This window comes from Acipenser ruthenus, chromosome 14 (genome assembly GCF_902713425.1).
Source record: "Acipenser ruthenus chromosome 14, fAciRut3.2 maternal haplotype, whole genome shotgun sequence".
NCBI classification, from domain to species: Eukaryota; Metazoa; Chordata; class Actinopteri; order Acipenseriformes; family Acipenseridae; genus Acipenser; species Acipenser ruthenus.
Window position 1 is genome coordinate 4215459 of NC_081202.1, and position 17138 is coordinate 4232596.

General features: G+C 40.4%; 1 protein-coding gene across 2 annotated transcripts in view; it reads right to left on the reverse strand.

Annotated features, from left to right (window-relative positions):
* The window catches only part of LOC131697391 (receptor-type tyrosine-protein phosphatase beta-like), a 45380-nt gene that overhangs the window by 7726 nt on the left and 20516 nt on the right, over positions 1-17138 (reverse strand). For both annotated transcript variants that reach the window (XM_058985620.1, XM_058985623.1), the window contains 14 exons: positions 16775-17038; positions 16123-16386; positions 15194-15463; positions 14144-14407; positions 13370-13636; positions 12815-13099; positions 11701-11979; positions 6732-6881; positions 5907-6150; positions 5244-5350; positions 4302-4407; positions 1417-1494; positions 267-284; positions 81-162 (listed from right to left, as the gene is read on the reverse strand). In XM_058985620.1, the coding sequence (XP_058841603.1) occupies positions 81-162; positions 267-284; positions 1417-1494; positions 4302-4407; positions 5244-5350; positions 5907-6150; positions 6732-6881; positions 11701-11979; positions 12815-13099; positions 13370-13636; positions 14144-14407; positions 15194-15463; positions 16123-16386; positions 16775-17038 (2678 nt within the window). The remainder of the gene's footprint in view (positions 1-80; positions 163-266; positions 285-1416; positions 1495-4301; positions 4408-5243; positions 5351-5906; positions 6151-6731; positions 6882-11700; positions 11980-12814; positions 13100-13369; positions 13637-14143; positions 14408-15193; positions 15464-16122; positions 16387-16774; positions 17039-17138) is intronic.

Consider the following 17138-nt stretch of genomic DNA (forward strand, 5'->3'; position numbering starts at 1 on the left):
TTAGGGTTCGGCTGCGGCAAGGGAGTGTGCTAGCGAGTTAATCTTTCACCCTGAGCTGGGAAAACTGCTTGAAATCTTACCTCGTACTCCTCTGAGAGAAGGTAGTTGGAATCAGCCTGCAGTTTGGTGAAGTGGCTTTCAAACTGGGAGATTGTGATGGGGCTGAAATAATACAACAAATAAGAGGAATGTTACAGAAGAGGAACGGCATTAAAAAACAAAGATGAAATAATACTGCTTCAGAACAATTATTGAAATAAATGTACCTTGAGATGCGTCGATTACTGAGAAAGAAAGAAAGAAAGAAAGAAAGAAAAAAGAAACAGAACTGTAAATACAATGCTTAAAATCTAATTACAGTTGATTATATCCTTTGTTATTTGCTGTCTCATTGTATGCCTTGGTAACCGCATTTTACTGCTTTTGTTATTGTAAAATTATTTTTAATTTACATCCAGAATTTGACAGAACTCCATCGATTTGACTGAAAACAATCGAATAAACTCTGCTTCCTGGTTTAAGGATAAGTTACAAAAACAGCACGGACAGACGCAGTGATGTGAAAATTATACACACATTGTTGGTTAACAGAGAGGACAGTTTCCTTAGCTGCCATGGGCACAGCAGCTCTGATTAAAGTCATACATCACTTTCACACGGCTTCAAATTTCATTTTATTCGCTTTTTACTGTCCCCTTTTTATAATATTTTCAATCATTCTGAGTGGTTATTATTATTATTATTATTATTATTATTATTATTATTATTATTATTATTTTGTTGATAGGTCTGTTAAGGTGCTTTCGGCCGAGTTCGGAGGCTGCTCATCAGTTTTAGTTGCCTGCCACAGACACTGTATATATCATAGACTAGAACCAGCCAACACATTTTTATAGACGCCATCTAGAGATCTGCCACTTTGGGTCAAGTTTCCTTTACTTTTTCAGCCAATGCAATGCTGAGCACAAAGAACGGTGCGGGGACTTACTAATATAAAGACATTTTGGCTGATCTAGCCTACATTACAAACGTCTATACCAGGAAACTGAAGAGCAGCTCCATTCATAGCCTTAACACAGACTTAATAATTAAAAATAAACAGCACAGCATCTGTGTACTGTAATTGCAATAAGAACCACTTGGAATTATCATTAAAAAGGTTAAAAAAAATATTATATAAACCTCACAGCAGCTTCATAAACAGTATTGTCAGATCAGAGGAAATCTAAACAGATTGATTTGAGGGCACACACCGATTTTAGTTCTTTTGGAATTTAATCATTTGTCACATTTGTCAATTTTATCTTTCACTGTGTCGTGGAGGACGGAACAGCAGATAGTGAAGCACAACCGATGACACTGGAACCAAAGTGCAGTAGAACAGAACTGAGGCTGAAGACACACCCTCTCTCTTACCCTTTCACTCCCACGTGCATACTGACCGACGCTGGTCTCTCTCTACGGGCACTCATTCTCGGCCTTTCTTGCATATTTCTGCAACCCCACAAAAAGACACACAGTATTTGCAATGAGCATGCGTAGAACAAAAAAAAACAACTGTTACACCTAACTTTTATTTAAACTGCTGTGCATCCATAATATCCAGCCCTCCTTTGTATCAGGGCTAAACAACACTTAACACACACACATATGGCAAGAGTTACTGATTAAAAAATGGACATCAAATGACAAAGTGGGAAGCTAAAAGCCAAGAAGCTAATAGCAAAAAAAGCAATAAAAAATGCTGAGTGCAGGTGCAATTTGAAAAGCTGTACATTCACAGGTCATCTATATATATATATATATATATATATATATATATATATATATATATATTTTTTTTTTTTTTTTTTTCTGAAGACACTGTTGTAAAGGACTGGTGGGAGGCTTCAAGTAATTCAGATTCAGTGTTTTATCTGTGGTGATTATGAACTATGGAATTTCATAATGAATGCACTGCCTGTCTCTGTGAGAGTACATTTTAATGAGATGTAAACTGCAACAAAAGTCTTACAGAAGACCCTGCAGTGTTTACAAGAAGCGGATTACAACAAACTGTCCACTTCGCAACAATATGTATTTCAATATGATACATGGAAATATGTTTTGTTAGTTTGGCAGGGATGGGGTTAAAAAATCATGCCTGAAATCCGTGTGCAGTAAGCAGTCAGGCTAAACTGGCTAATTCACTTCCAACTTCACCTGGCCACGTGTATAAAAGCACAGGGCTAGCTCAGGTCAGGACTGAAGAAGAGTGGGCAGGTGTTTGTGTGCTCTCTGGCCTGGTCACCGAGATAGCTGTCAGCTTGGGTGAATATGGTAAACTCCTGACGCTGCTTGCAGAACCACTACCTTTTTAGGTCTGTTTTTTTTTTTACATGGCTTTAAGTACAGCAATGGCCAGAGGTTTTGCATCCCCCTCTATATAGAATTAACTAATTGTGCCTCATAAAATCGAATGAAACCTGCTGAATAATGTTTCTTTAACATATTGAATTACATAACGCTTTACAGTTTTCCATATACAGTACTTAACGAAAAACTGAGAAAAATGTGAAATTTCAAAATTTACATGAAATACTGTACCACTATTATGGCTTCCAGTAGACTTATGCAATATCATTTTGTAGTTTCTTTCATTACATGATGTTAAGTAAAACATAAAAATGATGTTCATATTGTTTTTTTATTTCTCAATCCTAAAATTCGAGGTAATGCAAAACTCTTGGTCATAGCTGTAGATTGCCACAGCATAAGCAGGAGGCACTCAAGACAGCTATTACTGTACACAGGTGCTGGTCACAGGCTCCAAAAACTGTGCTCGATAGAACCCATCTTAAAAATCTTCAAGGGTCAAATGAAGTAATCACATTTCTAATTAGACAAGCTAAAACAAACTGTTTGATAGCCATTAACAACCCATTAGTTAGGCATCATCATAAATAATGTATGGCAGACTTAATGTTTGTTTCTCATTTATTGCCACATAGATGGATATAGAACGAGCAAATGGTAATGACTTGTGAGATTTCAAAATAAAACATCTAACAAAACAGAGGCACGCCGATTGAAATACAGGCAATTAAAAGAGATGACAACAAAGATGATCACAAGTATTAATCGTATTTCATTTTAAGTTTAAATCCTTCAGTACAACATTAGAATAACATTAAAACCATAGAACAACATTAACTTGGTGAGCCTGGAAACTCCAGTGCCAGAAATAAAATCATTATACTTTCATAAATATTCGCTGACGAGAAGAAAAATCATTAATACATTACTTAGCAGTATTTCACGGAATGCACTGGCTGCACTGGCTACAACCAGGAAACACAGGGTTGAGTGTGTTTTTGAGGGTATTTCTTTGGGAAACTTCAAAGTATACTGCATATACTGTAGGATGTTGAAATCATTGCCTATAGCAGACCCTGCTGCTTTTACTGCCATTCAACATGCTTTATAAAGCTCTTCTGAGATGCCACACGAAGAAGCACTATGTTCCGTAAGCAGCATTATATCATGTAATAATAGAGTAGCCGTGGCATCACAGTGCAGCACACAACTGCAGTACAAGAAGAAACGCCTTCCCTGAAAATACTTTTTATATATATATATATATATATATATATATATATATATATATATATATATATATATTAAATACATGGATGAATGCTATATTTGCATCCTGAGCCATTCTAAAAAAAGGCATAATAGCACAGTCGTGACAAAACATGATAGATATATTTGAACTTTGACCCATTCAACTTTCAATTCAAACACAAAATGTCTCGTTTTCAATCACTCGACAACACCCATTGTATAGAAATGTTCATTAATGATCAACACAATGAGAATATGTTAAAAAAATGATATACAGCTGGTAAATTCGTATCTCAGAGAAACTGGAGAAATAGATAAGGCCATAGCACTGGAACACTACATTTAAAAAAACCAACTGTACTGCTGAACCTCGTCTTCTTTAATATTAGCATCACAAGGGTATCCATGTATTATAAAAAATAACAGATGGGCCTCTTCAGTGAGTTACAGGAAAACAATTCCATCAAAGGTCTCGTAATTTATGATGTCACAGAAACCCTAGATGAAATTATTTTCCTGTAACTCAATGAAGCCCATCTATTATTTTATATATATATATATATATATATATATATATATATATATATATATATATATATATATATATATATATATATAGATATAGATATATATATACAATTAGTAAAAGACTTATTTAAAACCACTTCACGTACCAAATTACATCACATACTTACATTTTCCTCGCTTTTTGACGGCAAATCAACAGAACAGACACACCAATCATCATCACAATCAGGAACAAGCCAGCGCTGATCCCCTCTACAATGCCTATTAGCGGCTCTAAAATAAAAACAGACAGAGGAAGAGGCCATGAAATATACTGTAAGGCTCTCCAATTGATAAGGGGGCTGAAAAGATACAGCCTTTCTCTGTGTGTGTGTGTCTGCTCCATGTTCCCAGAGTCTGCTCCCTGTTCCCGGGGTTTGCTCCCTGTTCACTAGGACCAGCTTGTTTAACCCTCGCCCATTTCCACTTGCTTTCTGCTCTTGGAGTAGCTTTTCCTTTATAGAGTTACAAACAAACCTGAAGTCCTGCGCCACTCTGCTGCCAGCTCCACACCCATGGAATGCGAATGACTGCAATCAACCCACTTCTTTAGGCAGCTATTTGCAAGCAGTTGGAAGAAGCAGTAGAGCAAGGTTCTGTGTTTGATCAGTCAGTTTGGGTAACTGATACAGCAGTGTGGAGTAGTGGTTAGGGATTTGGACTCTTGACCGGAGGGTTGTGGGTTCAATCCCAGGTGGAGGACACTGCTGCTGTACCCTTGAGAAAGGTACTTTGCCTAGATTGCTCCAGTAAAAACCCAACTGTTTAAATGGGTTTAAACCCAACTGTATAAATGGGTAATTGTATGTAAAAATAATGTGATATCTTGTAACAATTGTAAGTCGCCCTGGATAAGGGCTTCTGCTCAGAAATAAATAAGAATAATAATAAATAATAATAATACATGTCCTGTTCATGACATTTGTCTTGGCTAATTCAATTGCCCCCAGCTGTAAACATATTTCCATATGCTGCACTTGTTATAAAAAAAAACAACAGAATACTACATGAGCGCTGGTTGAGTGCACTCACGAAGACGGCAGTAAACAAGCCTAAACAAGCAGGCTTACCTGACTCAGTGGTTATGGGCTCAGAGAAATGGGTGTCTGTAAAAAGGGGCTGGGCGAATTCCTTTTGATCCCCGTCAAAAAGCTGTGTGAATGCTCGAATGCTGATCCTGGCGAAACAGAAACAAGTAAATATTAGATCCATATACATTACTGCAGTTACCAGCTTAGAATACCCCAGCCCGGAGATAACAATTGGACGTGACATAACTGAACATAACTGAACTCAATTTGTGTACATCACTTTTCCTATTGTCCAAAAAGAGTTTACTGAAAGCATGAGCAGAGGGCATCTTTAAAAAAATAATAAATAAAGAAACTGGCAATCCAAAAAAAATAAAAAAATAAATAGAACTCTGAAGTCTGAAAATAGAAGTCTGTTATATTCTCCTCATGGAAAACAGAGAAACTCAACCTAATAATTATTATTATTATTATTATTATTATTATTATTATTATTATTATTATTATTATTATTATTATTATTATTATTATTTTGGATAGAAATATAAAATAACATTTAAAAAAGTATTTAATTTAGTGCAAGTGCATTTCTCCTGGCTTGCTCTTGGTTATCCATCATCATCACAAGGGAAGACACGCGTCCGGACACAATGATCTTGCAGTGTGTGCCTCGGGCAACAGAACTGCAGTAATAAATCGCACCTGTAGGCAGTCCTGGGCTTGAGTGGCCCGTCACAGAACCTCTGCTGCTCTGGCTCGCACTTCCCTCCGAGGCTCTCCAGCCCCGCCCCCACATCTATCTCAAAGCTCTGGATGCTGTTGTCAGGGTTTTCAGCACAGCGGCTGGCAAAGTAATTGGTCTGGTAGGCTTTAATGGAAGCGTTGAGCTTGTAGTCTGTGTACGAGGGCAAGGGGTGGTGCTGATCCAGCTGTACCTGTTCAACGCCTGGATCATAGACAAAGAAATCAACATACATATGCTAAGTCCAAGGAACTCTGGGACAGTGATTCTTTTTTTACTTTCGGTAACAAAGCAGGACATTAACATTATAAAACCAGCAAGAAACCGCTCAGAACAATACTCAAACTTCTCCAGTCTATATTGTTCATTTTATTACTTTAAAACTGTTTCATTTCCTTCACGGAAATGGAGGCAAACTTCCCCCCTTTTCCGTAAATATTGCTCAGAAAGTCAAGTCTTTAGGGACCAAGCATTAAAGTCACACGCAGGACTAGGCTTGACCTGGTTACCCTTTGGTAAAAAAACATTAGTGATCCATTACACTTCCACTTATATTCCACTCTGATGTGTCCCCACCCTGCCCTGGCTGAACCGTCCGTGTGGTTGAGCCTCCGTGTCCAACCAATCCTGGGCCTCACTATCTACAAATATGATTCAGTGCTGAATCTGACAGTTCTTCTTGAGGTGGACACAAAATCTGCTAGAAGCTGAGCCCCCTTCATCAGACCCCACTCTAAACAGGTCCCCGTGGCAGCCCCCAGGTGGAGACGCGAGAGTGGTCTTACCGTCTGCCTCGCTCACTATCACAGTGAAGTACTTCACTGCCCCGTTGACGTCGCTGAACCAGCTGCAGTTAAACTTGAAGAAGATCGTGGACTTGGTGATCTTCACCGCCTTTTCATTCACTCGCATGTTGTCTGGTGGGAGGGGAGGACCTGTGCCAGTGAAGAGCAACAATTAATCCTGTCCCTTATCTTAATCATTGTGCTTTTTTGTATAATTGGTGTAGAAAACAACAACAACAACCACAAAAACTTTCAGCTGAAAAAGTTAAGGTTATCAAATATCTGGGTGTTAAATTAGTTAATCAGAAATTATAATTTGAGTGAAGCTGTTAACACAAGCAGCCTGGCACACAGAGCTCAGTATTGGTTGCAATATCAGTGATATGCTACAGGCATCTTTTCTGTCTTAGTCAAGGACGTAATTAAAGTGGAGAACATAAAACAGTGTGATCAAAGTGATTAGCTCCACTCTTTTTTGTTCAGCTGCGTAGCCTGATTAATACCGAACCTCCAAATTGCTGCCAAACTTTCATCCGAAAAAAAAGAAGAAGGAAGTGCTTACTAAATACTTTATAAAGAAAATGCTGCATTGGCTCATGCCTGCCACGACATTTTCAAAGCTTTGAGCGAATGTATTTATTGTGGAAGCACTCGCTTTAATGAAACCTGCACAAGATCCAGGAAAGGGTTATTTATTCACTGCTTTCCAGATTGGTTTACCTGTTCCCAACCATAAGTATTGCACTTTGTTTTCTTCAGGTTACATTCAAAAAAACTTTTTACTCTAATTTGTCATTAGAAAAGAAAAAAATAAAGTTACAAAACCAGAAATAAACAATTCAGACATTTAATTTAGGGGCTTGTGGGTAGTCTTCAAGTATTCATACACATTATGGAATTGTACTGTATTGCGAATTCGGGTAACAGAATTGAGAATCAAGGCCCTGGTGTCTAAAAGGTATCTTTGGGGAAAATCACGTGTAAGCAGCAGCAGCGTCAAACACGACAATAACCTTTTTAATAAAATGATGAAATATTAATACCACGCAATCCAATTATTAAAATGAATAGTTCATTTAATTATAAACTCGCAAGTACAATTACAATCTGCATCCAGGAATGCAGTGGCATATCTGCAATTTCCCAAAAACCAGTCGACGGTTAAAAAGCAATTAGGAGCACATTCTTATCAGACGCGCTTTTCATGCAGACAGCATTTACGTTTGAAAGAGTGGTTGAACACCTCATTTCCAGCAATGGCCTGGTGAATGCAACAGTATCAACTCAAAGTTCACAGCAGCAGCTGGCAATGATCTACAAGGCAATAAGTTTACAAGGGCAAGCACAGCGAAACCTACTGTACCTTCAGGAAAGCTGTAAATAGAAGAGGATGATGAAGGTTTTGGTGAGTTGTGGACTCAGCAGGAGCAGTACATTGATGATGTGTGCAAAGTTGCGCTATTAAAACAGTTTTACTTAATTTGAATCTTTGCTGTTTGACTAAATTGCAGTTTAACATTAGTAATGGAGTTACAGTGTGGACAGCTAATTTATAGAACCACATCCTCCATGAGAAAATCTCCATATAACCTGAGTGTAGAATTCGTATGCCAACTAGAGGGAGAAGTTTGTTTAAGTTGTAAATACAGCGGTGTCTCTTCAATTAAACAGCACTGGAACTAAACACAGCAACTGTTTCGATTACTGGAATGGGGATCATTGTGTATCAAGGTTATGAAAGTCAAACATCTACCAGTGCATTCAAGTCTCTTTACTGCATCTCTGTCTGTACAAAATATGTACAACACCAGGGAAGGTCTTTAATTTAATTATCTGAAAGGCAGCTGCATTTATCATCTTCATGTTAGTCTGAGTGTGCTGCACTGTCAATGCAGCACCTGCTTGTCATACAGCCCCCGCTCTCTCCCCTGACATTATACAACAGGATGTACTTTGCAGACTTTTTTTTTTCTAACCGTCTTCTTTTATTTTAAAATTTGATATATACTCTTCCTTATTAAGGTATAATGAAAACAAAATGCTTAAGTGATTTAATAAAGGAAGTTAATCTGATTAATGATTGGGCACAGATAATTCCTGATTCCAGTTTGCTGAAGCTAGACAGAAAGCTCCAGCCACTGCAGATGCTGACGCTCTCATCTCCTCTGCTGCTCTGCACAGCCAGATGTCAGATCTCTAAAGCCATGGCTGCTTCCTGTCAGTGCATTATATTTATTTCACCATGTAGGGTCTCGATCAGGGGTAGGCAACATCTGCTTTTCCGGTCTATACAGAACTGTGTTCCCACCAGATCAACACAATGATAAGGAGCTGGTTAGAACGGAGTCCTGCAATAGAATGCACTTTTCTAGATATCACTCTCCTCTTCAATTAAGCATTGTGGAGATGGTGGTTATAAATCCCTCATTTAGGATTTAATATTGCATTTTAAAAGTAAGTCACACTTCGAAATACACTAGTACGGGTATGATGACTGGCAGTGCCTCGTTCCTGATGGGTTCCTGCTTGCACACAGCTGTGGCACAGTGAAGCTCAGGGAGGAGGTCAAAACTGGTCAGAAGTTAAATAGGACTGGGCATGGCCAGAATGCTCGGACGGTAGCTTGGATGGCAGGTTTTAACTTCTGAGATCAATCATCCTGATGAGAGGGCAGGAAGTGGTGTTGGGGGTTAGCGGGCACTATTTGGGGGTCACTGTGCTGTTGATGTGCATTAAACCAAATCCCTTCTGGTGACATTAAAGATAACATGGCGGCGCTCTTTTAAAGGACAGAATTCATTGAGTTATATACCAAATTTAAACAAGGTAAATAGGCAAACAGCCTAAAAAAAATAATAATTATAATACTAAAATAAATAACCTGTCTACATTGCCCTAGCTAATTTATTACATGGGGACGGGACTTTCCTGGAAATGAGATGTTCTAATTTATTACATGGGGACGGGACTTTCCTGGAAATGAGATGTTCTAATTTATTACATGGGGACGGGGCTTTCCTGGAAATGAGATGTTCTAATTTATTACATGGGGACGGGACTTTCCTGGAAATGAGATGTTCTAATTTATTACATGGGGACGGGACTTTCCTGGAAATGAGATGTTCTAATTTATTACATGGGGACGGGACTTTCCTGGAAATGAGATGTTCTAATTTATTACATGGGGACGGGACTTTCCTGGAAATGAGATGTTCTAATTTATTACATGGGGACGAGACTTTCCTGGAAATGAGATGTTCTAATTTATTACATGGGGACGGGGCTTTCCTGGAAATGAGATGTTCTAATTTATTACATGGGGACAGGACTTTCCTGGAAATGAGATGTTCTAATTTATCACATGGAGACGGGACTTTCCTGGAAATGAGATGTTCTGATTTATTACATGGGGACGGGACTTTCCTGGAAATGAGATGTTCTAATTTATTACATGGGGACGGGACTTTCCTGGAAATGAGATGTTCTAATTTATTACATGGAGACGGGACTTTCCTGGAAATGAGATGTTCTAATTTATTACATGGGGACGGGGCTTTCCTGGAAATGAGATGTTCTAATTTATTACATGGGGACGGGACTTTCCTGGAAATGAGATGTTCTAATTTATTTCATGGGGACGGGACTTTCCTGGAAATGAGATGTTCTAATTTATTACATGGAGACGGGACTTTCCTGGAAATGAGATGTTCTAATTTATTACATGGGGACGGGACTTTCCTGGAAATGAGATGTTCTAATTTATTACATGGGGACGGGACTTTCCTGGAAATGAGATGTTCTAATTTATTACATGGGGACGGGGCTTTCCTGGAAATGAGATGTTCTAATTTATTACATCGGGACGGGACTTTCCTGGAAATGAGATGTTCTAATTTATTACATGGGGACGGGACTTTCCTGGAAATGAGATGTTCTAACACGCAGTGGAGTATATTTACTATAAGCTGTCCCCTGTATTTCAGCATTTTATTTTTGCAAAGAAAAAAGAAAGTGTAATGTTACAGAAAGAAGTTTTGTTTTAGTCTTAAAAAACATTGACTAAAATAACCTCCATCCCTTAATAGACTACTACGGGCCAGAGAAGGCTTAATGTTTATAAAAATAAGCAGATTTCACCCAGCTTTATGCAATCGTTTTACAGTACACTTCTGCACTATCACAGTTCCCTCAATACACAGTAAAGAGAAGCAATTAGCTGTATTAATGTGGAAGATTTAAGGGCTACCTGATTAGATTCAATTGATTGCTTACCACCTCAGTTATTTCCATAGAGGGCTTTCAATCAAAACAAAACTAATACAGTCCCTTACCAGGTAGTTTTAATGCATGCAGCCCTTTATATTTCTCTAAGGTGCTTTTCACCCCATTGACTCTGTACTTGGTTTAATAGAAAGCAGTAATTCATGGATTACCCGAGTATTAAAACGTTTGAAAATGAATTAGACGCTAGAGAGATCAGCAGCCTGCCGCCCTTAGAGAGCCAGATGCATTACAATGAAACAGTTTGTATTCATTTCACTGTTATCACAGGTGGTTGTGTAGTTACAAAGCAACTAAATATACATGGTGGGGAAAAATGTCCACGCTGATTTCGTTAATTAACAAAGTAATCCCTAAAGCCAGACAGTTTAAAAATGTCATGTCATTCCAATACAAGGCATACAGGAGTGTGGTTGCAGCTCCCACATAATGCCATTTATTATTATAATGGGAGAGAGCATGCACTGTAGTACAGTCTTTAACATAGCATGGACTGGCCCAATATCACCACATCCTGGACAAAGAAACCAGCAGCATTTATATTATAATCCTCTGCACAGTAAATGTAATTTCGCCTGTTCCACATGTGCCCTTTACTCTTAAATGACAAATAACCTAAACAAAAGTGCATTTTAACAATCGCTTAATAGTAACCCTGCCAGTGTGTAGCGTAGCTCGTCGTACTCACGGTCAATCATGGTTATTACGCTGTCTTCCACAGCTCTGCTGACCATCTTGTCGGACAGCACCTGGACGGAGACGATGTAGCGCTTGTGCGGCTCCAGCTTGGCGATGTTGTAAGGCGAGCTGTCCTTGCCGGTGCGGCGGGAGTACACCAGCTCGCGGGAGCCCTGGTGGTAGCACTCGATGCTGTAGCCGTCGTAGTCTGACTGAGGGGGGCTCCAGGAGCAGGAGATGGCCGTGGAGTTCTGGGGTCGGCAGTGGATGTGCTGAATGCGCTCAGGTTCTAGATAAAAACAGGAGTCTCTTATAACGGTATTTTTGCATGGTATATTTTTTTCAGTTTTAACAATGGTTATACTATGTATTTGCCATAGTTTACCCTGGCTTGACATGCTTTACCATACCTTGTTATTCTTTACAATGCTTACCTGTGCTTTACCATGCTTTAACCATGTTTTGATACACTTGGTTATGCTTTTACTATGGTAAACTGTTAGAAGGGAGTAACCCATCAAATCGGGGTTTGCAGTCAAGCAGTAGTTCCCAACCTTTTCCAATCTGGACTAAAATCACATTTATTTTTTTTTTTTATAATTTTGATATTAGCTATTGAATACAATATAGGGGTCTATTAAATAGATTTTAACACCGGAAGATCATGTAAACAATTCAGATATTAACATTCCTGGGTTTTCCATATTTTTACAGGTAGAAATTAAATAAAATAAAGAGAATAACATGCGCTGCTGTATGTCTGATTTTCATTATTTTAACAGTGGTGGTATTTAGATCTGCCGTCGGTTTGATCAATAGAATAGATCAACAAACTTTAAAACAGTAGCTAACTTTTCTATTGAGCAAAATGGATTGTGTTACATGCAGGCAGTGCTTTACTAATTCCAGCACGAGAAATATTTCATGATCAACAGATGGACATAGTTATAAATTGCTTTGGGAGACACAGAGCTTTGCTGCGGATATTGTTGTGCTAACCATGAAGAACTGTGTAGTGGTACTGTGACTATTTTCCGCCAAGCTGAGATGTCCAAGAAACTTGACTTGAACTCAGGATCAGTAGTAACCTGTTGCCTAGTCTAACGCTCAGAATGGCCACTTACTTGTTCGTATGGTTTCGTAGATGGGCTGGCTGTAGGCCCTGTTTGTCAGGGGGATCCCGCTGACTGTGCGCACGCTGACGTTGTAGAGCCGCCCCGGGTAGAGCCCTCGGAGGATGCGGCTCCCGGACCTGCCGATCTGGTAAGGGTTGATCACGGAGAGGGGATCCTGGGGAGACCACTGCAGCTCAAAGTCCTCGTAATCGGTGTCTTCAGGGGCCGTCCACGAGATCTCCAGGGACGTGTTTGTGACGTCCGCAAATGATACAGACTTGGGAGGTCGTGGGGCTTTGCGATAAAAAAAAAAAAAAAAAAAAGAAATCCGATAAAAAGTGGCAACATTGTGAAGTTACTGAATTGAAAACTGTGTAGCATTATTTGCTTTTGCAATATTTTTCATTTGTCAAGGCCAATTTTCTACTACATAAAATAAAATCCACCCTTACTCGTTGTTACTTACGCACACATTTTATCAAGCTAGAACTAATCAGTCACTGAAACACTAACACAGAAAACACTATAATGTGAACAAAAATTAGAAAAGAAGCCTTCATCTACCTGTCCTTCCCTCGGCGCTGGCTTTGTTGGTGAGATAGCCGCTCTTGGTGGCTATGACCAATCTGTAGAGCCTCCCCGGGATCAGGTGCTGGAACAGGCACTCTCGCAGGGCTTTGTTGCCGTCACGCTTGTCCTGCAGTGTTCCGTTAGGGTTGTGCAGGGATATCTCGTATCCGGAGAGGTCTCCTGCAGCCTGGTTCCAGGTGAACCACAGGCTGTCGGTCTGGTTTTTGTTCAGAGCATGCAGTGCGGTCACTGGGGCCGGGACTAAGCAGACATAAACGATTTTCTTTTAAAAACACCGTACAAAAAGTTTCTCGCACTGTAATTGCAAATAAAATAACATATTATTTGAGATTATTGTAGCCTTTATTTTATGTAATTTATTTATTTTATTCTGAAAAAAAAAACAATTAATAAATTTATTCTTGATGGTTTGTATTTTGATTGTACTTACTCTGCAGTGGAATTTTAAAAAAGTATGATTTGAAAAAAAAGGGTACAGTGTTTTACAAGAGAATATTATCTATTTCACTTTTTTTGATCAATCACTGTTTGGTGTTTCTTGGGGAGAAACTACTTTCTGACAAAACATTCCCCAAAGATGGCTTTTAGGAGGTGAATGACATTCAGAGGCTCAGGATTTATTTCATTTCATTTTGGGGTTAGGGAAGGAGAATTAAAAATAAAAAAGTTTCACAATGACATTTACAAAGCAGGTACACTTTCCCCGAGCAGAACAGCTAGCATTCCTAGCAGCATGGCTGTTCGTACCTGTCCTTCCATGAATGGAGGTCTCGTTGGTCAGATCCCCGCTGCGCGTCACGATAGCCATCTTGTACATCCTCCCTGGCAGCAGCCCATGGAATGAGCACTGCCTCAGGCTGGCTGTCCCAGATTTGCGGTCGTGAAGGGTGTCATCGGGGTTGTACAGGAATATTTCGTAGGCCTCGAACTGTCCCTCGGAGGTCTCCCAGCCGAAAGACAAGCTTTCTGTGCTGTTCCCGGTGATCATTAACGCACTGACCGCTGCTGGAACTAAACAGACACAACAAAACAGCACAAGAGTTACCAACAAAGGAAATGGTCTTCTTCATTTTACTACTGTCAGCCAAGTTTGTATTTCGAAAACATAACTACCCGCTAATTAAGTAAGCACGGTGTGATGTTCGGTATATGACTACTGGAAATACTCAAGTGGTCCCAAACTCTTCTAGAGTGGTGGAAACAGTGCTTGCATGCAAACAGAAGGGTTGCTGGTAAAATACTTGTTCATTCGTCCTTATAATCAGATTACAGAGCACCAGCATTACAGAATGTTTCCACTGCATCCCAGAAACACTCTCCTACAACGCACTTTTGATTACACTCTACTCCATAAGCAAGTGTGCTTGTTTAATTCTCACTGAGAAGGGCACATGAAGGGCTCTCAAAAGGGCTCAGAGTGGGTCAGCACCCTAACCCTAACCCTAGCCCTAACCCTACCCCTAACCATAACCGTACCCACCAAAGCCATGCACACCAGTGCAGATCTGTCCAACCTTGTCCAACCAAAAAACAAATAATAAAAAAAACATAAAAAGACTAACATAAAATTTGTTTAGTTTACTAAAACTAAAGAACTGTGCTTTTTAAAATGTTTAAACACAACTGTGACTTCACAAACAAAGACTACAAATTATCCTTGCAGCCATATATCAAACCTGTTAACAACCTTCAGTTAAATGGGACGCTTCACCTAAAAAATCAAGAGTGTCACATGGCAGAGCTCAATGAGCCGTGCAGAGCATTGGACCGATGGAGACGGAGCACTGGGCTGGTTACCTGTTCTTCCTTCCGTGAGCGCCCCCTTGCTGTACAGCATACCACTGACAGTGATCACTCGGACCTTGTACTTCTTGCCAGGGGTCAGCTCATTGAACCTGTGCTGCCGTGCAGAGGCAGGCACGGAACTGTTTGCGATGAGGCTTTTTTCCTCGTTGAGCAGCTCCAGCTTGTATCCCTCCGCCACCCCTGCAGCAGCCTGCCAGCTCATAACCAGGCTGCAGCTGGTGTGCTTGTTATCAGCGACCAGGCCCGTCACAGGGGCTGGAACTGGAAAGGGGGCAACAGAGGAGAGGAAGAGGGGTGTTAGGAGTTGCAGCAAGTTAATGTGAAAACCTGTTTCGGTAAAACTGGGAACAATGACAATTGAGAAGTCAGTGGTCTACAATTGTATAGATACAGTAAAGGCACATTACATAGGTCTCAATAGAAGAGATATATGTAGAACAGTAATATGGTCCTTAACTAATGATGGATGATTGGAGGAGAATGATACAACCAACAAACCATGCCCATCATTCATGAGCCGCTTGCTGTCTGGTGTAGTACTGTATCTGTGTAGTGTTTGCTGTATCTGTGTAGTGTTTGGTTGGGTACTCTTGATCACAGTCTTATATGTTACAATGAAGAAACACAACATATTGCAATACAATGCATGAATCATTTTACTAATCTTGAACTATTAGTAGTAAAACCAACAGGCATGTGCAGAATACTTGTTTCCCAGTATTTCTTCTAACAACACACAACAGGACAGTAGACTCTACTGTACATTCATACTGAAATATTTATTCTAGGGAACGTTGCTAGCCAATCAGATAACTGGAACTTCCCAAGTGGCTTTATACTATACTGAAACACCCTTAAAGGCCTTGTAAATTGACCCAGCAGCCCTGGAATGAGAGAGGAGCGCAGGAGAGCGTGCTCACCAGTCCTCCCAGTGGCCGTGTTGTTGTTGTGCAGGTGGCCGCTGTTGGACTGGACCATAATGTTGTACAGCTCGCCAGCCTCCAGCTGGTGGAAGCTGTGCTCAAGCACCGGCTTGGGGACGGTGTGTGAGGAGACAAGCCGGCTCTGCTGGAAGAGGGTCACGGTGTAGCTGTCTACATCCCCTCCCCCGGGCGTCCAATTGATCTTCAGACTGTTCATCTCCCCATTGTTGGAGACCAGGATGTTCCTCACCATGCTGGGGACTGCAGAAAACAAAGAGGCACCAAACTGAGCAACACAAGCCGTTCAGTTTCTGCACTTCCGATATGTACTGCACTTACGGAATAAGATTCAAGCCATAAGCTCAGGCATGTAGAGGTCGTAGGATGAAACTTAATGTTGCCTGTTAGTAGATATTTTGATGTAATTCTCTAAAAGTAAGTACTAATATTTGATTCATAACATTAATTCATTTCAAATCTATTTGTAATACGTCAGAATGCACATTCGTGCTGCAAACTGAATTAAACTGCCCTGTGCAGTAGCGCTTGTCCACAATTTACTGCAGGCAAGCAACTGATCCACTGCCGTATTCAACGCCCTTTCAAACTGACTAACGCAGATTACAAGCTTCCCTGAGGAATTCCTCACCTGTACGACCTTCAACGAACTCTGAGCGCTGCTGATCCCCGCTGAACGACAGCACCACGATCTTGTAGAGCCGCCCCGGCGTGAGTGAGGTGAACTGGTACTCCCTGGCAGTGTTGCTTAGCGTTATCGAAGGGAACACCGTCATGTCGTTGAAGAGGAGCTGGATCTCGTATCGATCCACGTCGCCGGGAGCAGGGGACCAGGTGACCCGCAGATCCTCGGTGTGCCTGTCGGCCAGAGTCAGCATCCTCACTGCGGCTGGGACTGGTGGAACAGAACAGTTCAACAGAACATGGTTTCATCACAAACCGAGTGGTATTGTACTAACAGATGGGGCAGCTTGGTGGAACTGCGTAGGACATTC